The sequence below is a fragment of the Copadichromis virginalis genome, linkage group LG18, assembly GCF_057382275.1.
Source record: "Copadichromis virginalis isolate Kocher_CV1m ecotype Utaka linkage group LG18, C_Virginalis_male_GT1.1, whole genome shotgun sequence".
Lineage (NCBI taxonomy): Eukaryota > Metazoa > Chordata > Actinopteri > Cichliformes > Cichlidae > Copadichromis > Copadichromis virginalis.
This window is the reverse complement of record NC_140635.1, coordinates 25,554,927-25,579,566: the sequence shown is the minus strand read 5'-3', so window position 1 is coordinate 25,579,566 and position 24,640 is coordinate 25,554,927. Positions and strand designations below refer to the sequence as shown.

The following is a 24,640-nucleotide window of genomic DNA, read 5'->3' as shown; positions in this document are numbered from 1 at the left end:
ATTGAAACGCTGGAGCCACTTTGTGAATCTGCCGGTAACAAAATACCATGAGGGTTAAATCCCGAGTAGAGCAAGCTCACAAAGGTGGGTGGATTCTGTTCTGCTGGTGTATGACGAAGTAACACAAGGCCATCTCTTCCTTGACTACCTTATCTGTGTAACAATGTTCATCCCAGAGAAGAGCGTCACCCTTATTAACCACTCCACCCACCTGCCCCACTCCACCCAGCACCAAGCACCCCCTTTCTGGCCCAGGTCCAGCAATAACACAGCTGTTGAGGAGGCTTAGTTTCCGTGGCAATGGCTGCTGGAGTGGACTGGAATGTTTGCATGAAGCGAGCTGACATTTGAGGGCGGCCGGCTCAACCAATGGCAGAGGGGAGGGCATTACAGAGACAGTCGGCTGCCAGTTTTCATCTGGCTCCCTCTTCTTCTCTCTCCCCTTTTTTTTCTTTTCCTTTTTTCCCCCCTGTCTTACAGCAGAGGCCACCGGGTTTCTTTCTCTTCATTCCAGCTTGTTTCATAACGGCACAAGAGGCTCTCTGGAGGGCTGGAGGAGAAAACACTTGGCTTTGTAATGTGATCTAAAGATGGAGCTTTAATAGCTTGGCTTTGGATCTTTTTGTTGGATTCACTGGGCTGGGTTTTTTAAGGTCTTGTTGAAGTTTGGGTGTATTGGGAAGTAACCTTGCTATGGTTACTTTGGAAGGAACCATATCGAACACGTGGATATTGAGAAATAATCTTATTAATACGAGTGTTTCAGAACTTTTCCAGATTTGCAGGACCACTGTTTAACACGCCAGTGATCTGCACTTTACATGAATGTATGCCAGTTTGAACTGTACCCTTGAGTTTTTGATGCAAATGCCGATTGCCAGTGATTAAACTCACTGATTGCTTCTTAAACGTTCTACAGATTTTGACACATACAAGGAAAAAAGCTAGGCGTCCACTGCTAAGAGCATTTGGTGGGTGTATACTGAAAAGGCTGTGGCTGTCTGTCACCACATTTTAATTTGATCTCATTGCGAGGATGATAAGAGGCAGCAGGTTTGTGCAGTGACGAGGCACAACACACGTCAAAATGCAGACATGTGTGTATATGTATTATTCAGAGCCTTCTTTGTTCTTTCCATCGGGAAAAATGTTTCTCTCTGTCTTCTTTATTATTGTCAGGATTGTCCTTAGAATATGTATATCAAGTGTTATATTAATGCAAAAGCAACTTCTTGTTGTTGTGGTGGTGATGATGATGATGATGATGATGATTATTATTCCCCAGAGGATGGATCATTGGTGTACATTGACGTTGGCCTGGCCTACAGAGATGATATGGACAGTGAATGGACAGAGATGGCTCACTCCTTCGAGCAGAGGAAACTCAGCTGCAACTTCACCGCTACCAAGGTAGTTAAGACTGTAGCTCGACTTTTAAATTACAAAAGCTTGCTCATTTTATTGACTTGGCACACAGAGCCAAAGTTGTGTCATGTCTGGGCTTGCCTCTGTCCTGTAGCTTCAATAACTCAGTGCAAACTTAATTTCTTTGCTGTACTTAAAAAAAAAAAAAAATTAGTAGTATAAGTAGGGCTGGGCAATATATCGAGTTTTTTAAAAATATCGATATATTTTCATACGAGATATAAGATGTGACAATATCGTTTATATCGATATAGTCTATGTTACGTTATAATTATACTCGTGGAGCCGCAGGTTTGCCTCTCTTTCGTCCACTTTTGTCTCTACGCAACGTTACTCGGCCTCGCCTCTCCTTCACTGAACACAACTCCGCCTCCCCCATAGCTTCACCTGCAGGCAATGACAAGATGAAAGCGGAAAATCTCCGTTAGCGAGTTACCGTGCGTGGGGCTGGACGGCGTCAACGTGTTAGCGAGCTAACCGCGCTAACGAGCTAACCGCGCTAACGACATGCAGCCCGGAGGGGCTGCACGGCCTAAAATCCTTTCATTTTCTCAAAACTCGACAGTGCGCCTTATGTATGAATTCTGGTTGTGCTTACTGACCGCGAACCGATTTTATGTGGTACACAGCGCTCGGCAATCTGTCAAAAAATGTTTTAATATGACTTTGCTAAGCTACGGAGCTGCACCGCTTGATGGATTGTCTTGGAGGATTACGCCTACCGGGGAGGAGCCTCGCGGAGTGATAGTACTGTGCTTCAACGTAATATTACCGTACTGTGTGTGTATAAGGACCACAAATGGCACCTGTTCAGAGACGTGGTGCAGCTGTGAAATCTGTCTCTTTGTTATTATGCTCAGCGTCTATTAGTTTACATTTTGACTGCACAATTGTGAGCTTTTTGTTATGCACAAAAACAACATTGTTTTCTTTTATTTATGGACCATGATTATTTAATAAATGCTGATAATTTATTTTTGAGTAATTTCTTCATGTACATCTACGCTGTATGTAAATAAAAGCGCCCACATCTGGGACACAGTGTGACTAGAACTCTCTTTTTGTTCTTAACTTATGGCTTAAAAAAAAAAAAAATCGAGATATATATCTTATATCGGCATCCAGCTAAAAAAATATCGAGATATGAATTTTGGGTCATATCGCCCAGCCCTAAGTATAAGTATAAAGTATTTTAGAGGTTTAAAGTACAGCTCTGTCTGCCCTGCTGTTTTTACAGACATGTCTGAACTAGATGCAACACCCTTAATTTACCCAAGAACTCGGTTCTCCTCTCTGAATCATATTTAGTCGGTTATTGTCTAGCAATAAGGGGTAATGGGGTTTGTTAAAAGGTGAGAGCATAACTCTTGAAAAAGGAGAGGTATTATAGTATTTTTCCACAACTGCTGTTAAATAGAAATATGAAACAATATGGTACAAAGCTTTTATGGAAAAGATACTCGGTTTAGGTATTAATTGCAAAACTAGATGGATAAATTGCTGTACTAATAATGTAACCTTTTTATCAGCGTATACAAGAATGATCTGTAAAGTTAAGTTATTATATATATATATATTAGTTTATATTATGAATCGCATGGTTTCTGACTCCAAAGTCTCTTCATATTATGAAAAAGGTCTGTATCATTAGCCTTAGTGAGAATACCCAAATTTATGATCTAGTGACAAAGCAGGCAATTGAACCCTTGGTAAAAAAAAAAAAAAAATTGGCCCAAGGTACAGCATCCCAGGTAGAAATGTTTATATTATTTTATATTATTTTAATATATTTTATATTGTAAAGGCTTCTGACAAGTTACATGGGTAAATTAGTTAAACTGAAGTATTAAGGAGATATTTTATACTCAAAATTTTCAATGAAAACACTGCCTAGGCTATTTTTGTGCTTACATTTTTGTGGGAAAGAAGAATGGAAAATGCTCTGTATTTACTTACACTGCTGCCTCAAAGCTACATTCAGCTAATCTTGTGGATATAGTCAGTTTCAGAACTGTTGATGCTGATGCTTACCTAAAATAAATTCAAGTAGCTTGTCTCTTTAGGTAAACGTGTTTTCAAATGCTTGTTTACTCCAGACTCACGAGAATGAGGGCCGTTACTACGAGTGCGACTTGCTACCTTTCATGGAAGTGGGGAGCGTGGCCCATAAGTACTACCTCCTCAACATTCGCCTGCCTGTCAACGAGAGGAAGAAGATCAATGTGGGAATTGGAGAGATCAGAGACATCCGACTTGTTGTAAGATTTCACAATGACATGTCATTACCCCATTAAACTCTCACAAAAACACATGCATCAAATACAGTATGCTGGGCTTTAAAGGGTTAAGGGATGTACTGTTATAGCCCTTTTCCACTAGTACCTACTCTGCTCTGCTCAACACGCCTAAGTTTTTAGGGTTTTCCATTAGATAGTAGTACCTATTATCAGGCCTTTTTTAAGCACCTGCACAGCAGGGGCTGAGGCTATCCAAAAATGTACGTCAACAGACTGCATGCCACGGACTGGTTAATCAGCAGCATCACTTGATGAGTCATGAGAGCGTCGCCTACACAAAATCAAAAATGCAATTTTTGAAACCCAACAACAAAGGAAATGACTGCACAAAAAAACAATACATTGAGCAGCAGGTATACCAACGCCTTGACATCCTTCATTATTATGCTGTACGTTTTGACCCCCACACATTATGTTGTACTTAATTGTAATGGGAAAAAAACTGAAATGGAGTGAGGTCGAATCACATTGAGCCAAGTAGGTTTTAGTGGAAAACTTCTATTAGTGTTACCGTGCACTGACACTGATAGCGTTTCTTATTGCTCATCAGGGAATTCATCAGAACGGTGGCTTCACCAAAGTTTGGTTTGCCATGAAGACCTTCCTCACACCCAGCATCCTCATCATCATGATCTGGTACTGGAGACGCATCACCCTCATGAGCAGACCTCCTGTCCTGCTAGAGAAGTAAGGCCCCCTCATTATCAGTATCATAGTGATGATCTGTAAAAAGTGCAACTTTTCTTTTTACGTTTCCAAATAACACAAAATTTTGCTGCTGCCATCCACCTTTCTCTTCACTTCATCCATCTACCCTCAGGTGACCAGTGATGAAGATTCAAATAATTGAATTAACTGTGGCTCAGTGATTACAGATAAATGATATGTTGAGGACCTGCATGTAATTGTTAGATGATAACACAGTAGCTCAGCTTCAGCGCATGTACTAGATGAAAGTACATATTAACTATGGATGAAAAGAACAAGTAGGTCATACTAGCTGTGTACAGTATAGGTCACTGAGATCAGAGGGTGTTATTCATCAAGCGTCTGAGGAGGAATGGTATCTAGGAATGTTGGCATTTCGCACTTGGCTTTTTAACTACTGAAAATTCAATGAGGTGGTGTAAGCAAAACAATGTGGGAAACATGAGAAATCTTCATGGCTGTTTTTGTATATTCCAAAAACCTCCTCAAATATTTGTATTAATTCTATAACCAAGCCAAGTCGATGAAGGTTCAAGCAACACATGGAGGCAGTTGTGCTGCCCTGTGAACAAGTTGAAGTCATGCTCCGAGCCCAGTGTTTGTCTAACCCCCTGCCATGGAGAGAAGACAGATCAGTAAGAGGCAGCGTTCTGCGCCACAGGAAAAACCAGGCGAAGCGTGAAACACGTTACAAAATCTGCAAGCTAGCACTCAGCTGACACATGGTGCACACACGCATTTAGGAATGGGAACACACCCGCTACTGGGACACACACACAGTGTATCTCTCCTTCCCTCTGTGTTTTCCAGCTCAAGGCTCTTATTCCCAGATGACCAGCAGGCTCTCAGGAAGTGCGAATTGTACCCTATTTGTGGACAGTGGATGATTTTTTCATGCTTTAAAAGCTTTACTAGAGTCTCCTGCCATACTAGCCCACATAGGTGTCAGAATGGTAAACCTCAGGCTTTCTCTAAAGTTGTGAGGAGGATGGATGTGAGGGGGAACACAGGATAATATGAAACATCTTTATTTTGTCATTGGAAACGTGCTGAAAATGTCAACTCCTCAGGAACGCAGCAGACATTTTGAGTTGCTACGGCAGAAAACAAATGATAATGTTGATGGTTGCTCACATCTATTGCCTGACATACTCAAATGCACTTAAGAAAGAATTCATATTATTAGTTACACCTGTACTTTTCATGCTGTCCCATGTTAAGTAGGGGAAAAAAAGTCTGCCACTTCAGTTTTACAAACTTGACCCTAACCCTTTGACTTTTTTCACACATGCGGGCGTATGCAGGTCCCAGTTCTCCTGCCTGTGTCGATGGTGCCCTGGACACATTCCATACATACCGGTCTAATGTGGTTTCACTTTGTTCACTTTGCAGAACTTTCTGGCGTCAAATTGCTTAGAATGTGTATCAGATTACTTCTCTTGCCCACAGTGTTATCATAAAGTGTTTGTACCCATCTATCTTCTGTAGCTCTGTTTTGCCCTCTTATCTGTCTAGTTACAGTATTTGTTTTATCAGCTGGTCACATGCAGGGACCTGTTGCAATTTGCTAAAAAGATGAGCCTAATTTTTCTCTGTGGCGATTGTTCTCAGTTCACTGGACTCTAGATTTCATGAAACAGATATTCAAGGTCTAGCAGTAATGAGGCTGTTTAGGTAAAATACATGATTTAGAAACGCATAAGTCAAGCTTCTGTGGGAACATGCTGTGGTTCTAGCTGAATGGGTAAGTTAATCAATGTCCTGAAGTCTAGTAAGCCTGGTTAAGTAAATGCTCAGCCTAAAACAAAAAATGTATGTGTGTGTAACAGTTTTAGTCCAGATACAGAAGTTTATACTTTTTCTTTTTTTAAAGTTTTTTTTTTAAAAGTAAAAATAATACTTGTTGGGATGTAACTTTATAAAAATAAAAACACACTTCAGGATGAGAATGTCTCACTATGATAAAGATGATCCAGATCACTTGGAACAGCCAACCTCAGAAGGCAGTAAATCCCACTGGGAGTCCTACTTCCCCAGTCTTTAATTCAAATTCAATGAAATGTTCAATGAAACTTCATTTATATGCCACCATATTCGATGCGTCAAATGAAAACCAGGCTAGTTCAAACTGTTTTTTTCCCCCTTCTTTCCTAAAAAATTCAAAATTTTTCAATAAACATGCAAAAAATAGATTAATTCAATCTTCTATTATATTAATTTTAACATGAAGATGTCAAACTGTGTCCATTCAAAAAAATCAACACAACAGGCTAAAGATGGAAACGACTCCAGCATGACTGCGGTGGAGAGGGGTGGGAGGTGCGGGAGGTGCAGCGGTTGATTGCTGACTGAGAAGGTCAGCAATCAACCGCTCATAGCCCAGAGGTTTGCGAGACAAGAATTTGGGTCAAAATGATGTTTATTTAATTTTTATACATTAGAAAGTGTTAAGTACAAAACACTCCCCCACCCCCCCCACCCCCCCCCACCCCCACACACACACACATAGTTTTGAGAGAAATCTATAGACCGCGGAGTTTAGATAATAAACACTGGAAATATCGGAAAGTCCAGTTCTTAGCTGAAATAACCGGTTTACATCTTTTGGTGGCTTTTCCTACGCTGAGTCACATATTATTACATAAGTCATCAAAGTAGGTAATGTTGAATTTATGGTTGTTGTTTTTTTTGCTTTCCTAGGGTAATCTTGGCTCTAGGAATCTCCATGACATTCATCAACATCCCAGTGGAGTGGTTTTCTGTTGGCTTCAACTGGACATGGATGCTGCTTTTTGGAGACATCAGGCAGGGCATCTTCTACTCGATGCTGCTCTCCTTCTGGATCATCTTCTGCGGGGAGCACCTCATGGTACTGTACAAAGCTCCATTTACTTTGGTCTTGTGCATGGTTTTTCTGACTCGCTATTGATCTTACTTACAGTTTCTTAATCTCACTTTTATTTAAGTATCCTGAATTATGGTGTTTGAATGAAAGGATGATCGGGCTCGGATAAAAGCAAGGACTGCATGCATGCTCAGGAGAATGCCTCAGCTACTGCACACTGTCTTCTCTTTCTCACTCCAGCCCCCATATTGATATAGGAAAATGCAGAGCACCATGCACTTGCATGTGTAATCACAGAGGACTTGTGCAGATTATTGTTTCTTGATCCTACTCTATGCTTTCTCAGTGTAAAGGTGTATTTATTTTGAAGTACATCTTGCATCTCCATATTCATCACTTGCAAGACTTGACTCTTAATTTATATAATTTCCTTATTTCTCAGTTTAATTAAATAATAATATATTTTTTTGAGTGAGTGTTCATCTTAAAGAAGACCCTTAACAGCTAAACAGAGAACTGTTAACTGAAAGCTAGAGAACAAGCAAATCAGAATCAGAATCAGAAAGGGTTTTATTGCCAAATGTTGAGCAGGTTTACAACATTAGGAAATTGCTGCGGTGCTTCAGTGCAAACATACTGTCATAAAAATATAAAAATAAGAATAAGAATTAAAAGTGCTAAGTGGATAGATATATACATGATATATACATGAGTGCAGGTGGTGATCAGTGCCAAACATGGAATGATGCAGTGAACACAGCGTAGGGTCATGTGTTAGTGGTGGGAACAGTCATACGGTTATTGTTCATGTGTCCGACAGCAGAGGGGAAGAAACTGTTCTTATGGCGAGAGGTTCTGGTGCGAATGGACCGGAGCCTCCTGCCTGAGGGGAGCAGGTCAAACAGACTGTGTCCAGGGTGAGAAGGGTCAGCTGAGATCCGAGCTGCACGCCGCAGTGTCCTGGAGGTGTACAGGTCCTGCAGAGATGGGAGTCTGCAGCCAATCACCTTCTCAGCAGAGCGCACAACACGCTGCAGTCTCTGTTTGTCCCTGATAGTGGCTCCAGCGTACCACACGGTGATGGAGGAGGTGAGGATGGACTCGATGATTGCAGTGTAGAATTGCATCATCGTCCGTGTTGGCAGGTTGAATTTCTTCAGCTGCCTCAGGAAGTACATCCTCTGCTGGGCTTTCTTAATGACGGAAGTGATGGTGGGCTCCCACTTCAGGTCCTGGGTGATGGTGTTACCCAGGAAGCGGAATGAGTCCACAGAGGTGATGGGGGTGTCAGTCAGGATGATGGGGGGGAGTGGGGCTGTGTGCTTCCTGAAGTCCACAATAATCTCCACTGTCTTCTGGGCATTCAGCACCAGGTTGTTGTGGCTGCACCAGGACACCAGACGTTCAACCTCCCTCCTGTAGGCAGACTCATCCCCGTCCGAGATGAGTCCGATAACGGTGGTGTCATCTGCAAACTTGATTAGCTTGACAGACTGGTGGGTGGAGGTGCAGCAGTTGGTGTACAGGGAGAAGAGCAGAGGAGAAAGAACACAGCCCTGAGGGGAGCCGGTGCTGATGGTCCGGGAGTCCGAGACATTCTTTCCCAGCCTCACATGCTGTTTCCTGTCCGTCAGGAAGTCAGTGATCCACCGGCAGATGGGATCAGGCACATTCATCTGGGAAAGCTTGCCTCGGAGATGGTCTGGAAGGATGGTGTTGAAGGCAGAGCTGAAGTCCACAAACAGGATCCTGGCGTAGGTTCCTGGGGAGTCCAGATGCTGCAGGATGAAGTGTAGGGCCATGTTGATGGCGTCGTCTACAGACCTGTTGGCTCTGTATGCAAACTGCAGGGGGTCCAGGAGGGGGGCCGTGAGGGTCTTGAGATGGGAGAGAACTAGGCGCTCAAATGACTTCATGACCACAGATGTCAGAGCCACGGGTCTGTAGTCATTTAGTCCAGTGATCCTAGGTTTCTTGGGGACAGGGATTATGGTAGAGGACTTGAAGCAGGCAGGCACATGACATGCCTGCAGTGAGGAGTTGAAAATGCCAGAAAACACTGGGGCCAGCTCGTTTGCACAGTGTCTGAGGGTGGCAGGAGACACACCGTCTGGGCCGGGAGCTTTTGGAGCATACAGACTCTTAAACTGCTTCCTCACATCTGCTTCATGAATATGAAGAGTTGTGGTGGGAGGAGGTGGTGTGAAATCCTCTTTTGTGTGGGGTGAGGAGGGGGGTGTTGCAGGTGAAGTGATTGAAGGTGGTGATGGCTCTATGGAGGGGGGAGAGGTGGGGGAATTAGTGTCCAAAGTGTCTCTATTGTTGGGGCCGTTGGAGGTGTGAAGGCTGCCTGATGGCTCGTCAAAACGGCAGTAAAAGTCGTTGAGGGAGTTGGCCAAGAGCAAGTCGTCAGTGGAGTGGGGGGTTTTAGGCTTGTAGTTTGTGATATTCCTAAAACCTTTCCACACAGAGGCCGAGTCATTCTCTGAGATCTGCTGCTGCATCTTCTCAGAGTGCTGATGTTTAGCAATGTCCACTTCTTTAGTGAACCTGTACTTGGCCTCTCTGTAGCAGTCCCTGTCTCCGCTTCTGAACGCCTTTCTCTTTTCCAGCCACAGCTTTTTGAGTTTAGGAGTAAACCAGGGTTTGTCATTGTTATAACTCACCCTGGTGCGTGATGGCACAATGCTGTCCTCACAGAAGTGGATATAGGAGGTGACAGTGTCCGTAAACTCGTCCAAGCTGTTAGAAGCAGCCTTCAGTGTGTCCCAGTCTGTAGACTCCAAACACGTGCGAAGCTCCTCCACAGCCTCGTTGCTCCACAGTTTTTTAGTCCTCACGACAGGTTTGGAGAGCTTCAGCCTCTGTCTGTACGCGGGGATTAGGTGGATCATGACGTGGTCAGAAAGTCCGAGTGAAGCGCGGGGCACCGCACGATAGGCCCCGCTGATCGTGCTGTAACAGTGGTCTAATGTCCTCTCCTCTCTGGTCGGGCATTTAATATACTGCTTGTATTTGGGAAGCTCATGGCTCAGATTGGCTTTGTTAAAGTCCCCAAGAGCAATGATGAGAGAGTCCGGGAATGTCCGCTCCATGTGCAGTATCTGCTCCGCGAGTGCGCACTGAGCTGCCTGCGCATCCGCATCTGACAGATGTGAAGAGTTCAATTCAGTGTTTCATTATATGCATATTTGTTTGGGTTTGTTTTCAGTAATGTCAAAAAAACCCACATGGTTCTCATGACTTAAAGCTTTGTTCTTTGAATAAGGACAATAAAACTTGAGTCTTGTCATGGGTTCATGTTAAAAACCTACACGTCACACTATAAAGTTTGGAAAAGTGGTTTTGCCCATTTTATCTTGTTGTCATTTTTGTCCAGGAAACACAGTTCTTTGAAACATTGGTTCTGGGCAGAGAAGAACTGAAGATGTGTGATCTCTGTGTACCAGCCATCAAAATCTTCCCTGAATTTTGCTGTCATCCCACAAAAGAATCGCAGGTCATTTTTATCTGACGTCTGTAATCTGGCCTGGATTGAGGCAGTCACGGAGATGATCAGACATCAGCTTTTTTTTGGTCACCTGAACACAGTGACCATTGTCTTGATGAGCTCCATGTCTGCCTCAGACAGGTTCATCGTCTCTTTGTCCCGCCTCAACTCTCTGGACTGTAGCACAGCAGGCTTTTCTCCTGTTGGCTGGCTGGCTCTGCTCCACTTGTTTTCGTTGGCATGCTAAAGCCTCTGCAGCAATGTCACATCTCTACCTGACACACCTGAGCTTGTACGTGGTGTGGTTCCATGGCCTGTTCTTAAACCTGGTTGCTTGTTCTCAAGGTTTTGCTCTGTACAACCTGTTTATTCTGTTCATTATCTAATTTTGCTTTATGTTAATGTGTAAAAGTTCAAGACAGTTTTGCATGACAGCCGTGATCTGTGCTTGAGCTGATATGATTAACAATGTATGCACAATCACTGTATTTTTCAAATGGGTTTTATCAGATGTTAATAGAAGGGAACATCATATTTTAAAAGTCCCCTGTTGGATCAGAGACTGGTACATTTTACATGTGTGATGCAGATGTTCAGTTGCTCTTGTGAGATCAAAAGCTGACATTTATGGCACTTCATACATTTGAGGCTGTGTTTGTGTAGGGCTCATGTACTTCCCACCTTGTCATACAACAGTATTGTTCCTCCCATTGACAGATGACTTTGGTGAGACTACTAGAGAAGTTTTATCCCAGTACCCGCCCACTTTGCATAAACAAAGTGTGTGTGTGTGTGTGTGTGTGTGTGTGTGTGTGTGTGTGTGTGTATTAATTGCACTGTAACACGTAGAGACGCCAGCAAATCACTATACAATGCTAAAGTGTTTGATCATGTTGTTACAAATTTGAACGACAGATTCAGACTGTGTACATGAAGACTTTTCACACCAGGCATTTTGACTAATCAAAACAGAAAAAGATGGTCAGGTGACTACTAAATAATTGATGACTCTGCTGTCTTAAAAAATTCCATACATTAGACAGGTGTGCTTATTATGTTGCCAAACAACTTCCAAATCCTTGGTGTTGGTCTCTGCAGATATCACAGACTTTATTAATTACACTTGTCCTTTTCGTGCTATTACTCATCCAAGTATCTGCTGCACAAAAGTTTATTAGATCTCTCCCTGTCAACATCTAATAGACACACCTTTTGGCATCATTTATAACCTCTGGTGTGTATTAACTCTGAACTCTTTCAGCTTGGTCAACTTGTGCTGAATATTAAACTTCAGTCCTTTCCCAATGCTTTCTTTCTGGATTCAAGTAGCTTACTACCGTAACTACTTGAAGACATTCACGTCGTCTCCTTAAAGCTCTTCTTGTGGCATGATACAGCAGGATCTCTTCATGTAAAGCAGCATGATGAGCCTTTTGGGTCCTTCTGCAGAGAAGTCTCAATATTATGATGGTGCCTGTTGATATTTTCATCTTCGTCTTAATCCTGGGTACAGTGTCTGGACAGAAGTATTGAGGAACACCTCTTAATCTTTGAATTCAGGTGTTTTCAGCTCAGTTGCCACAGTTGTATAAAATTAAGCACCTAGCCAGTCAGTCTGCCTTTACAAACATTTGTCAAAAATGGGTCATTCTAAAGTGCTCACTGAATTTGGGTGTGGTTATGTAATAGGATGCCAGTGTTGTAGCTCAGTCTGTTTTTAATTTTTCCCTCCTTGACATTCAGTGATCAACTGTCAGTGGTATTATTGCACTTTAAGTGTTTAGGAACCATAAAGGTGCTAGAGTGGTTACAGTGTGAGGTTATGGAGTGCTGAGGCACAAGTTGTGTCGCCAAGTCACAAAACTATGCTGGATAACTGCACAGGTCCAAATATCCTCTAGAATTAATCTTTAATCTGAGTAATTTATCACAGTGCTATTTCAGTAGTTACGTCTAAAATTGTTTTACTGTTATGGCATGCATAGGTTCTTTCTCTTCAGCACCCTCTGCTGGTCATAGTGGAAATACTCACCAGCTTTTATTTTGGTGGGGTTTTTCTGTGTTCCTGTGGGTAGAGGAAACAGGAAGCTGGTCGCTTGTTAGCCTGCAGAATATGTTGTTGCTCTTTAAAACGTTTCTGCCTTGGAGAGTTATTGCTTGTGAGTATTAATGTACAACATGTTTACAAGTTTATTTGGTGCATTTCTATTACATAGATTTGTTTAGAAACCAGTTATTTCATGTGCTATGTTTATCTTTGAGGAAGCTAAACTCGCTAAGTTGTATTGTGATCAATACTGAGTCGCTGTTGATTACACATACTATATAACGGTATAGTTCATATCCTAGAAGTGTGTGTAAAGAGGAAAAGACATCTTGTGACATTTACTTTGTGTTTGTTTTTAGTTTTACGGGAAGAAAAGGATGTCAATCATTGAACTACTGACGAAGTAAAAAGCCTTAAACTTACTTCCGCCTCCAATGTTCATTGGAACCGTTAGCTGTCTGTCAAGTTGGGCAAAGGGACGCACAATAAGGACAGAACAGTAAAAAAGCAGCTTCTCAGCAGGCAGAGATAATCAAAGACAGCAACTTCGTCTGCCAGCACGTCTCATCTCTACTACTGCTTACGCTTGCCACACAGCAGCATTGTGGGATGGAGGACACACAAGTCACAAAAGAAATAACGCAGCTGTCGGCTCTAGAGACCAGGTCAGTGGCCTCTATAGCATCGAGTGGATCATCAGCCAGTCGAGCCGCTGCTGCAGCTCGTGCTAAACTGGAGGCAGCTCGCGCACGAGCTGATTATGCCAAAATAGAGTCAGAAATGATGATTGAAAAGGCTCGCATAGAAGCCAAATTGAACACTTTACAGTATGAAAAGGAGGTAGCAGCAGCTATGGCTGAAGCCAGCATCCTTGAGGTTGCAGCAGAGGAGTCTGTCAAAACTGAAAGGAAACCAGCCTTTGAAGAGACTGCTGAAAGGACACGGCAGTATGTGGAGCAGCATCTACAGCCAACCGAGAGTGCTAAACCAGAGGAAGAGCATAGAGAGTCAACTGTTCATGAGCTGAAGCCCACGATTCAACCCAGGCAAAGCTTTGGTACTCCATATGTTGAATCTCACTTGTTCAAAATGAGAAACAAAGCCATTCCAACATCAGGGCTATCTCAGGAACCAAAGTCTGGTATTTATCCCCACTCAACACCGCACCCACCAGAGAGCACAAGGGAAAGGTCGCCTGATCGAGTCATACCTCAACTCCTACCAGATGGCGGTGCTCAGGTGGGTGATATAGCAAGGTACTTGGCACGGAGGGATCTTATTAATGCTGGTCTCACAAAGTTTGATGACTGCCCTGAAAATTACTGGGCGTGGAAATCCTCCTTTCTGAATGCAATCAGTGGACTAAAACTCAGCCCCAGTGAGGAGTTGGACCTCCTTATTAAATGGCTAGGGCACGACTCAGCACGGCATGTGAAAAGAATAAAGACAGTGCATGTCTGTCGTCCTGAAGTTGGACTGGACAAAGCCTGGGAGCGTTTGGAGGAATGTTTTGGCTCTCCAGAGATAATTGAAAAAACACTGTTCGACAGGCTTACAAACTTCCCAAAGGTCAGTAGCAAAGATCCTGTTAAGCTGAGAGAGCTTAGTGACCTGCTGCAAGAGGTTGAGGCAGCAAAATCAGAGGGTTATCTCCCAGGGCTAAGCTATCTTGACACTGCACATGGTGTCGCTCCAATTGTGGACAAGTTACCACACAATATCCAGGAAAAGTGGCTCTCTCAGGGTTTTAGGTATAAAGTTGACCATAGTGTCATTTTTCCGCCATTTTCCTTTCTCTGTGACTTTGTCTGCAGAGAGGCACAAGCCCGCAATGATCCAGGCTTCAGGCTCTTAGCATCTACAACAGACCACTTTAGATCAGATACTACAGTGAGGAAGACCTATAAGGGTTTGGTCTCTGCTCACAAGACGGAAATATCACAGGGGAAAGCTGGCCAAGACAGCGTGAGAGAGCAAACCTGTGATGTGGAAAGGCAGTGCCCTATTCATAAAAAGCCACATCCCCTCAAGCGCTGCAGAGGGTTTCGCAATAAACCCATTGAGGAGCGTAAGACCTTCCTCAAGGACAATGGTATCTGTTTTAGATGCTGTTCTTCCACTAGTCACATGGCCAAGAACTGTAGCACAACAATCAAGTGTACAGAATGTGAAAGCAGGAATCATATCTCTGCCCTTCATCCAGGACCACCTCCTGCAACTCTCTTTGGTCATGGCGGGGAGGGCACAGAAGAGACAACTCAGCCTGCTATAACATCGACTTGTACTGAAGTATGTGGAGAAGCGCAGAGAGGAAGATCCTGTTCTAAGATCTGCTTGGTAAAGGTTTTCCCAAAAGCGCAGCCAGAGCGAGTGACAAAGGCTTATGTCGTGCTCGATGATCAGAGTAATCGGTCACTTGCCAGGTCAGAGTTTTTTGATGTTTATGGCATAGAGGGGTCAGAGTCTCCATTCACACTTCGTACATGTGCGGGAACAACAGAAATGATGGGTAGAAGAGCTACAGGCTTTGTAGTGGAGTCACTAGACGGAGCCACATCAGTCACGCTGCTGACAATAATTGAATGTAATAACATTCCGAGTAACAGAGCTGAGATACCTACCCCTGAGGTGGCAGCAGAACATGCTCATCTAAGGCCAATAGCCCATCTCATCCCACCACTCGATCACAAAGCTGAGATCCTCCTTTTACTTGGACGTGACCTACTTAGTGTCCACAAAGCGAGGCAGCATAGAAACGGTCCTCACAATGCCCCATATGCACAGAAACTGGACCTGGGATGGGTCATCATTGGTGACGTCTGTTTAGGTGATGCTCATAAGCCTGCAGCTGTGGATGCCTATCACACTAATGTGCTTGAGAACAATCGCCCATCCTATTTCAGACCATGTCCAAATATGGTTCATATCAAAGAGAATTATGGGTCCAAGTCTGAGCGTAAAGCCTTCCCTACCACCGAAACACCTATAGTTAAGGCATGCACTCTTGGAAGCACCATCTTTGATACATCCGAGGACGATAACAAAATCGGCCTTTCTATTGAAGACAAACTGTTCCTAGAGGTCATGAAGAGAGAGATGTTCATAGATGACAGCAACAGCTGGGTGGCGCCACTTCCATTTAAGGGACCTCGCCAGTGGCTGCCCAACAATCGCGACCAGGCCGTCAAACGCTTATCCTCTCTTCAGCGCACCCTTGAAAAAAGGCCTGAAATGAAGAGGCATTTCTTTGCTTTCATGCAGGACATATTTGATCGTGACCATGCTGAACTGGCTCCTCCACTTGAGGTGGACAAGGAGTGCTGGTACTTACCTACGTTTGGGGTGTACCATCCTCAGAAGCCGCATCAGATCAGGGTTGTGTTTGACTCAAGTGCAAAGTGCCATGGCGTGCGTCTCAATGATGTTCTCCTCTCTGGACCTGACCTCAATAATAGCTTATTGGGAGTATTGTTGAGGTTCAGACGTGAAACTGTTGCAGTAACCGCTGACATTGAACAGATGTTTCACAGTTTCATTGTAAGAGAGGACCATCGAAACTATTTGCGCTTCCTCTGGCATGAAGACAACAATCCTGCCAATGACATCTGTGAGTATCAAATGAAGGTTCACGTGTTTGGCAACAGCCCCTCACCATCCGTAGCTATATACGGCCTTCGATGTGCAGCAGCTCATGGTGAAGAGGAATTCGGATCAGATGCACGACGCTTCATTAAGAGGGAGTTCTACGTTGACGATGCGCTTATGTCAAGGCCCACAGCCAGTGAATCTATTGATCTAATGAAGAGAGCACAGGAAATGCTTGCCACATCTAACCTTCGCCTGCATAAAATAGCATCAAACAGCTCTGAGGTTCTTGATGCGTTTTCTCCAGATGACCGTGCAAAGGGGCTTAAAGAGCTAAATCTGGAGACTGATGTGACACCTACATAGCGAAGTCTTGGTCTGATATGGGACCTAAAGAAAGACGCCTTTACCTTTCGAGTAGCAGAGACAGTGAAGCCCTTTACAAAGAGAGGTGTCTTAGCTACAATCAATGGTCTTTTTGATCCCTTAGGATTTGCTTCACCGGTTACAATCCAGGGAAAGATGCTGCTGAGAGAACTTTCAAGTGAGGCCCTAGACTGGGACACTCCACTGCCTAGAGAAAGGGAGGCCGAGTGGGATACATGGAAAGAATCTCTTGTCGATCTCAAGAATGTACATATTCCAAGGACCTACGCTTCTGCTACGATGTCAACAGCAATCAGAAAAGAGTTACACATCTTTTCAGATGCCTCCACTAAAGCCATTGCAGCAGTTGCTTTCCTAAAGACCACTGGCGAAAATCAGAACCATCAGGTGGGCTTCGTTCTAGGGAAAGCAAAATTGGCCCCACAATCTGCTCATACAATTCCAAGACTGGAATTGGGAGCTGCTGTTTTAGCTGCAGAGCTTGCTGAAGTCATCACAAGTGAACTGGACCTAAATCTTGAGGCAGTTGAATTCTACACAGACAGTCGTGTGGTTTTAGGCTATATAAGCAACCAGACGAAGAGGTTCTATGTATATGTTGGCAACAGGGTGCAGCGAATCAGGAGGATTTCAGGACCAAAACAATGGCACTATGTCCCTACGAGCTCTAACCCTGCTGACATAGGCACACGCTCGGTGCCTGCCGCCATGCTTGGTGACAGTGCCTGGCTTAAAGGACCTGCCTTCTTGTTACAAGCTAGTGTTACAAGAGAAGCTGAAACCTATGACCTTGTGGACCCCGAGTTGGATGATGAAATACGCAGCTTTGTCACTCACACGAGTAATGATGGGTCTCTGCTTGGATCGCAAAGGTTCAGACGTTTTTCCTCTTTGAAGAAACTCCTCAAGGCCCTTAGTTTGCTCATTCATATTGCAAAGGTCTTCAAGAGCAAAGATGAAGGTCCCTCTTGCAGTTCATGGCATCATTGCAAACAGTCTCGCACAGCAGAGGAACTGACAAAGGCTGAGATTGTCGTCATCAAAAGTGTGCAGAAGGAAATGTTTGAGGAGGAACTTGCCTGTATTGCTAATGGTAAAGACATACCAAAACACAGCTCTTTACAAAAACTCAATCCCTACTGTGATGATGAAGGACTCTTGAGGATAGGTGGAAGGCTCAAACACGCCAACATCGACTACAAGGAGAAACATCCTCTCATTATTCCAGGTGGTAGCCATGTTGCCAAGTTGATAGTAGAACACCATCACCAGCGAGTAATGCATCAGGGACGGGTGTTCACAGAAGGTGCAGTCCGTACTGCTGGATATTGGATTACAGGAGCAAGGAGGCTAATCAAACAGATTATCCACAACTGTATCACCTGCAACAGACTTAGGAAGAAAGCAACTGAGCAAAGAATGGCAGATCTGCCTTCTGATCGTATCAGCACCGAACCTCCTTTCACCTTCGTGGGTTTGGATGTATTTGGCCCTTGGTCTGTGGTCACAAGGCGCACAAGAGGAGGCCAGGCAAATAGCAGAAGGTGGGCTGTTCTTTTTACGTGTCTTAGCACACGTGCTGTGCACATTGAACTGATTGAGTCGATGGACGCATCAAGTTTCATCAATTCCCTGCGTCGATTCTTCAGTTTGAGAGGGCAGAGATAACAGCCATCATTAATGCTAGACCTTTGTCTCCTATCACAACAGATCCTGACACACCCTTCCTGTTGACACCTTCCATGCTTCTCACTCAGAAGGTGTGCACTCCTCTTCCCCCTCCGGGAAATTTTATTGAGAAAGATCTCCATCGACAGCAGTGGAGGCAAGTTCAACACCTTGCAAACACATTTTGGACCAGATGGAGACGGGAGTACTTAGGGACACTGCAAAGCCGGAACAAGTGGCAACGTAACCATACAAACCTCAAGGTGGGAGATTTGGTGCTCATCAAAGACGCACAAGCGAGGCGGAATGAATGGCCAATGGGACTTGTCAACCAGATCTTCCTGGATAAGGATGGCAGGGTCAGGAAGATTGAAGTGAGGGTCTCGAGAAATGGAACTATTAATACTTACCTGAGACCTGTGTCAGAGACAGTGTTATTGATGTCCCCAAAGGACTGAGAAGTATGTGTGTCATGATGGTAAACATTGTATTCAGATATAATCTGTAAAATCTTGCAGTTTATGATGTTTCAGTTGGTTCATAATGGTATTTTACAATACCAGACGGGGAGTGTTATGGCATGCATAGGTTCTTTCTCTTCAGCACCCTCTGCTGGTCATAGTGGAAATACTCACCAGCTTTTATTTTGGTGGGGTTTTTCTGTGTTCCTGTGGGTAGAGGAAACAGGAAGCTGGTCGCTTGTTAGCCTGCAGAATATGTTGTTGCTCTTTAAAACGTTTCTGCCTTGGAGAGTTATTGCTTGTGAGTATTAATGTACAACATGTTTACAAGTTTATTTGGTGCATTTCTATTACATAGATTTGTTTAGAAACCAGTTATTTCATGTGCTATGTTTATCTTTGAGGAAGCTAAACTCGCTAAGTTGTATTGTGATCAATACTGAGTCGCTGTTGATTACACATACTATATAACGGTATAGTTCATATCCTAGAAGTGTGTGTAAAGAGGAAAAGACATCTTGTGACATTTACTTTGTGTTTGTTTTTAGTTTTACGGGAAGAAAAGGATGTCAATCATTGAACTACTGACGAAGTAAAAAGCCTTAAACTTACTTCCGCCTCCAATGTTCATTGGAACCGTTAGCTGTCTGTCAAGTTGGGCAAAGGGACGCACAATAAGGACAGAACATTTACTAACAAATCAAAGAATCTGTATTTCTGTGTGTCCTTCACCTGTCTGTCACAAATCTACCTCACACTCACTGAATGTACTGCTAATGTTGTTCGGATGAAATATTTGGTATTTTTCCTATTTCTTGGAAATCAATGGATGGAGCCTGTTTCTCCTGTGAACAGGCATCATCAAATGTGAGATGTCACAGGTCAGAGAATTTTGCAACTACTGAAGCTTGATTTACAGTGGGGCAAAAAAGTATTTAGTCAGCCACCGATTGTGCAAGTTCCCCCACCTAAAATGATGACAGAGGTCAGTAATTTGCACCAGAGGTACACTTCAACTGTGAGAGACAGAATGTGAAAAACAAATCCATGAATCTACATGGTAGGATTTGTAAAGAATTTATTCGTAAATCAGGGTGGAAAATAAGTATTTGGTCAATAACAAAAATACAACTCATTACTTTGTAACATAACCTTTGTTGGCAATAACAGAGGTCAAACGTTTACTATAGGTCTTTACCAGGTTTGCACACACAGTAGCTGGTATTTTGGCCCATTCCTCCATGCAGATCTTCTCGAGAGCAGTGATGTTTTGGGGCTGTCGCCGAGCAACACGGACTTTCAACTCCCGCCACAGATTTTCTATGGGGTTGAGGTCTGGAGACTGGCTAGGCCACTCCAGGACTTTCAAATGCTTCTTACGGAGCCACTCCTTTGTTGCCCGGGCGGTGTGCTTTGGATCATTGTCATGTTGGAAGACCCAGCCTCATTTCATCTTCAAAGTTCCCACTGATGGAAGGAGGTTTTGGCTTAAAATCTCACGATACATGGCCCCATTCATTCTGTCCTTAACACGGATCAGTCGTCCTGTCCCCTTGGCAGAAAAACAGCCCCATAGCATGATGTTTCCACCCCCATGCTTCACAGTAGGTATGGTGTTCTTGGGATGCAACTCAGTATTCTTCTTCCTCCAAACACGACGAGTTGAGTTTATACCAAAAAGTTCTACTTTGGTTTCATCTGACCACATGACATTCTCCCAATCCTCTGCTGTATCATCCATGTGCTCTCTGGCAAACTTCAGACGGGCCTGGACATGCACTGGCTTCAGCAGCGGGACACGTCTGGCACTGCGGGATTTGATTCCCTGCCGTTGTAGTGTGTTACTGATGGTGACCTTTGTTACTTTGGTCCCAGCTCTCTGCAGGTCATTCACCAGGTCCCCCCGTGTGGTTCTGGGATCTTTGCTCACCGTTCTCATGATCATTTTGACCCCACGGGATGAGATCTTGCGTGGAGCCCCAGATCGAGGGAGATTATCAGTGGTCTTGTATGTCTTCCATTTTCTGATGATTGCTCCCACAGTTGATTTTTTTTCACACCAAGCTGCTTGCCTATTGTAGAGTCACTCTTCCCAGTCTGGTGCAGGTCTACAATACTTTTCCTGGTGTCCTTCGAAAGCTCTTTGGTCTTGGCCATGGCGAAGTTTGGAGTCTGACTGTTTGAGGCTGTGGACAGGTGTCTTTTATACAGATGATGAGTTCAAACAGGTGCCATTCATACAGGTAACGAGTGGGGGACAGAAAAGCTTCTTACAGAAGACGTTACAGGTCTGTGAGAGCCAGAGATTTTCCTTGTTTGAGGTGACCAAATACTTATTTTCCACCCTAATTTACGAATAAATTCTTTACAAATCCTACCATGTGAATTCATGGATTTTTTTTTTTTCACATTCTGTCTCTCACAGTTGAAGTGTACCTCTGGTGCAAATTACTGACCTCTGTCATCATTTTAAGTGGGGGAACTTGCACAATCGGTGGCTGACTAAATACTTTTTTGCCCCACTGTAGGTCTTCGTAGTATCAGAAGTTATCATAGTTTCTAAATTACCCTCCACTGACTGTGAGATCTACATTTGCTGGCTAACATGTCTGTGACAGTGAGCACAGACATTAGTTGATTTTTAAGATCGCAGTCCAGTCAATCAGTCAATCACAAATCAAAACCTCTGATGAAGATGGTGTGTTTATAAAAGGACATCTGTTTCATCTATAGCATGGCCATTCCTCGAGAAGGTAGCATGCAGTAAGTGATGAAATGTGAAAAACATCTGTCTGTTTTGTGCTTCTCTTTCAGGACCAGACAGAGAGGAACCGTTTCTCAATTTACTGGAAGCAGGTCGGACCTGTCGTGTTTGGTTCCTTCTGCCTCTTTATCTTTGACATGTGTGAGAGGTGAGACTAAGTTTTCATTAAACACAGTTTTAAATAACCATATTAAAACTGAGTATGTCCATTGCATTATAGAGGTGCGTTTACAGCAAACCACAGACTGTATAAAAGATGGACGTAGCCACCGTGACCTCACTCATTGGTTGGCAAAGTCTTGTTTATGAACCTTTGAACTGGGCGTTTTTTGCGGTCTCTGTTTGGAAACCAGACGTACAGGGAATGGATTGATTTGATAACAGCTGAAGACAATGCATGCTCATTGGCTACTGATTTGTTACTCACAAGCTGTTAGCCAATCGATATACCCTAGATCAGCGGTCCCCAACCCCAGTCGTTTGGTACCAGGCTGCGAGAGTTGAGGCCCGGGGGGGAGGGAATTTCTGGAATTTTTATCTTTTTTTTTTATTTTATTGTTTTTATGCTTAACTTGGTTTCCCTGGGTCTTTATCCGTGACACCTTAAAGACCGGTCCGTGAAAATATTGTCAGACATAAACTGGTTCGTGGCGCAAAAAAGGTTGGGGACCGCTGCCCTAGATAATGCCCCGTTTTAACTCTAATGAGCATATTCTATGCAAGTTTTGTGATTTATTTACATGACACTATTAATTGAGTCCAGATACTCATCAGGAGACTATATAATTTCTTTTTTCAAACCACAATAGTCACTCCTTATTTGCAACTGCTATGGCTAATTGTTCAAAATTAGTTAAATGTACTGCATTGTACCAGTATTTTTCTTTTCCATGGGTTGTGTGTTATCATATTACTCCTTCGAAGTGTGTCTGTATATAAAAAAAGATTTCTGTCATACTTGATGTTTGTTTTTTTTATTTATTTATTTTTCTCCTCCTTAGAGGTGTCCAGCTGAAAAATCCCTTCTACAGCATCTGGGCTTCGGACATAGGAACAGAGCTGGCTGTATCCTTTTTATGACCAATTGTTGAACATTCATTAGGGAGAAATGATGACAGTGGAGACCCTATGGCAGAGTAAATTACCAAAGCATGACTTCTGAGTTTAGCATGAATAAACATTGTTATGGTTGATCTTCTGCTTCATTTGTTGGAACAGATTAATTTCCTCATTGATACTATGCCAGCTTCCAAACTGCACTTGGCTTCTGCACAAACTGGCAACTGTATTCTCTTGACTAATATGATGATATGAAACATTCAGTTATGCCATATGTGCATTGCTGAGGGTTCTTGTGTTTACGTGTGCATATCCATTTTTGTTTGCTTGGCGATCTGATTGATGTAAAATTCATCAGCACACAACCTTTTTTATTTTTTTTGGTCACCTTAGCTGCTTTAAAATATATTATACAATGATCCATAACTGCATGAATAGAGTTGTGGGTTTATGAGTATAACTTTATAAGTTTTTTCACCTCAGACATTATTGTGAAAATGTGTTTTGTAAGTTTAAATTTGTGGAACCTTTTCATCTATTTTCACTATTAGTAGTACGACTACGACTACTACGACGACTACTACTTACTTCCTTGACAAGTTTCCTTAGATGGCTTTCATAATTGTGGCAGGGATCTGTGCGTGTCTCTACTTTCTCTTCCTCTGTTTCATGGTTTTTCAAGTCTTCCGCAACATTAGTGGCAAGAGGATGTCCCTCCCTGCCATGTCTAAGGCCAGACAGCTTCACTATGAGGTGTGTGTCTGCGGTTTAGTTAGTTTGTCATGCCAGTGTGTTTAGATCTAGGTTTTTTATTATCTTACACACACATTAATGCACTCCTAACAGTGTTGTGACGCTTAATGTTTTCTTACTAAGTAATCCCACTGTCATCATTTTAGGGTCTGATTTTTAGGTTCAAATTCCTCATGCTGGTCACTCTGGCCTGTGCTGCACTGACAGTGATCTTCTTCATCATAAGTCAGGTGAGTCTCATTCATAAAGTTACGGAATCTGTTGTGTCTCAGAGTAAGGGCCAGTTACGACATTGAAAGGACAAAATCATTAAAAATGATCTCTCTTGGTTTTGGTCCAGGTGAATGAAGGTCACTGGCACTGGGGAGAACACACAGTGCAGGTGAACAGCGCCTTCTTCACTGGCATCTACGGTATGTGGAATCTGTACGTGTTCGCCATCATGTTTCTCTATGCACCGTCTCACAAACACTATGGAGATGAGCAGTCAAGTGGTCAGTGCATCACTGGTAAGTACACCTTTCTACTTGCCTTATAATTAACCCGCTTTTTTATTTTTTTATTTTTTTATTTTGGTCTCTAAAAATTACCAAATCATGGCAATAAATTATTGATAAGGCTAGTTTTTATTGCTTGCTCCTAGACGTAACCCCTTTCTCTTCATTGTATTAAAGCTGAATTTTATTAATGCAGGCAGCACGGTGGCACGGTGGTTAGCACTGTTGCCGCACAGCAAGAAGATCCTGAGTTCAATTCCACCATCAGACCGGGGTCTTTCTGTGTGGAGTTTGCATGTTCTCCCCGTGTTTGCGTGGGTTCCCTCCGGGTACTCCGGCTTCCTCCCACCGTCCAAAAACATGCAGTTAGTGGGGATAGGTTAATTGGAAAATCCAAATTGCCATTAGGTGTGAATGTGCGAGTGAATGTGAGTGCGAATGGTTGTCTGTCCCTGTGTGTTGGCCCTGCGACAGACTGGCGACCTGTCCAGAGTGTACCCCGCCTCTCGCCCTATGACAGCTGGGATAGGCTCCAGCGCCCCCCGCGACCCTGAAAAGGATAAGCGGAAGCGAATGGATGGATGGATTTTATTAATGCCCCCAGTAGCTCTTACTTCAATCTAATAGAGAGCAAGTATCTGTCTCCTCTTGTAA

General features: G+C 43.4%; 3 protein-coding genes across 3 annotated transcripts in view; all 3 read left to right on the top strand.

Annotated features, from left to right (window-relative positions):
- wls (Wnt ligand secretion mediator) overlaps nucleotides 1–24,640 on the top strand; it is a 32,583-nt gene that overhangs the window by 6,438 nt on the left and 1,505 nt on the right. Inside the window, exons 3-11 of the mRNA XM_085439703.1 lie at nucleotides 1,286–1,410; nucleotides 3,522–3,683; nucleotides 4,273–4,409; nucleotides 7,131–7,299; nucleotides 21,728–21,825; nucleotides 22,679–22,742; nucleotides 23,346–23,489; nucleotides 23,636–23,719; nucleotides 23,830–23,998. Of these exons, the coding sequence (XP_085295829.1) occupies nucleotides 1,286–1,410; nucleotides 3,522–3,683; nucleotides 4,273–4,409; nucleotides 7,131–7,299; nucleotides 21,728–21,825; nucleotides 22,679–22,742; nucleotides 23,346–23,489; nucleotides 23,636–23,719; nucleotides 23,830–23,998 (1,152 nt within the window). The remainder of the gene's footprint in view (nucleotides 1–1,285; nucleotides 1,411–3,521; nucleotides 3,684–4,272; nucleotides 4,410–7,130; nucleotides 7,300–21,727; nucleotides 21,826–22,678; nucleotides 22,743–23,345; nucleotides 23,490–23,635; nucleotides 23,720–23,829; nucleotides 23,999–24,640) is intronic.
- LOC146687982 (uncharacterized) lies at nucleotides 12,707–16,763 on the top strand. The gene is made up of 2 exons (XM_085439384.1): nucleotides 12,707–12,924; nucleotides 13,172–16,763. The coding sequence occupies exon 2, from the start codon at nucleotides 13,422–13,424 to the stop codon at nucleotides 16,761–16,763; it is 3,342 nt and encodes a 1,113-aa protein (XP_085295510.1). The 5' UTR covers nucleotides 12,707–12,924; nucleotides 13,172–13,421.
- Nucleotides 16,262–19,816, top strand: LOC146687981 (uncharacterized). The gene is made up of 2 exons (XM_085439841.1): nucleotides 16,262–19,214; nucleotides 19,462–19,816. The coding sequence occupies exon 1, from the start codon at nucleotides 16,920–16,922 to the stop codon at nucleotides 18,450–18,452; it is 1,533 nt and encodes a 510-aa protein (XP_085295967.1). The 5' UTR covers nucleotides 16,262–16,919; the 3' UTR covers nucleotides 18,453–19,214; nucleotides 19,462–19,816.

Coding starts and splice junctions, on each gene's coding strand:
- LOC146687981 (XM_085439841.1), top strand. CDS start 16,920: ATGCTGCTGAGAGAACTTTCAAGTGAGGCCCTAGACTGGGACACTCCA.
- LOC146687982 (XM_085439384.1), top strand. CDS start 13,422: ATGGAGGACACACAAGTCACAAAAGAAATAACGCAGCTGTCGGCTCTA.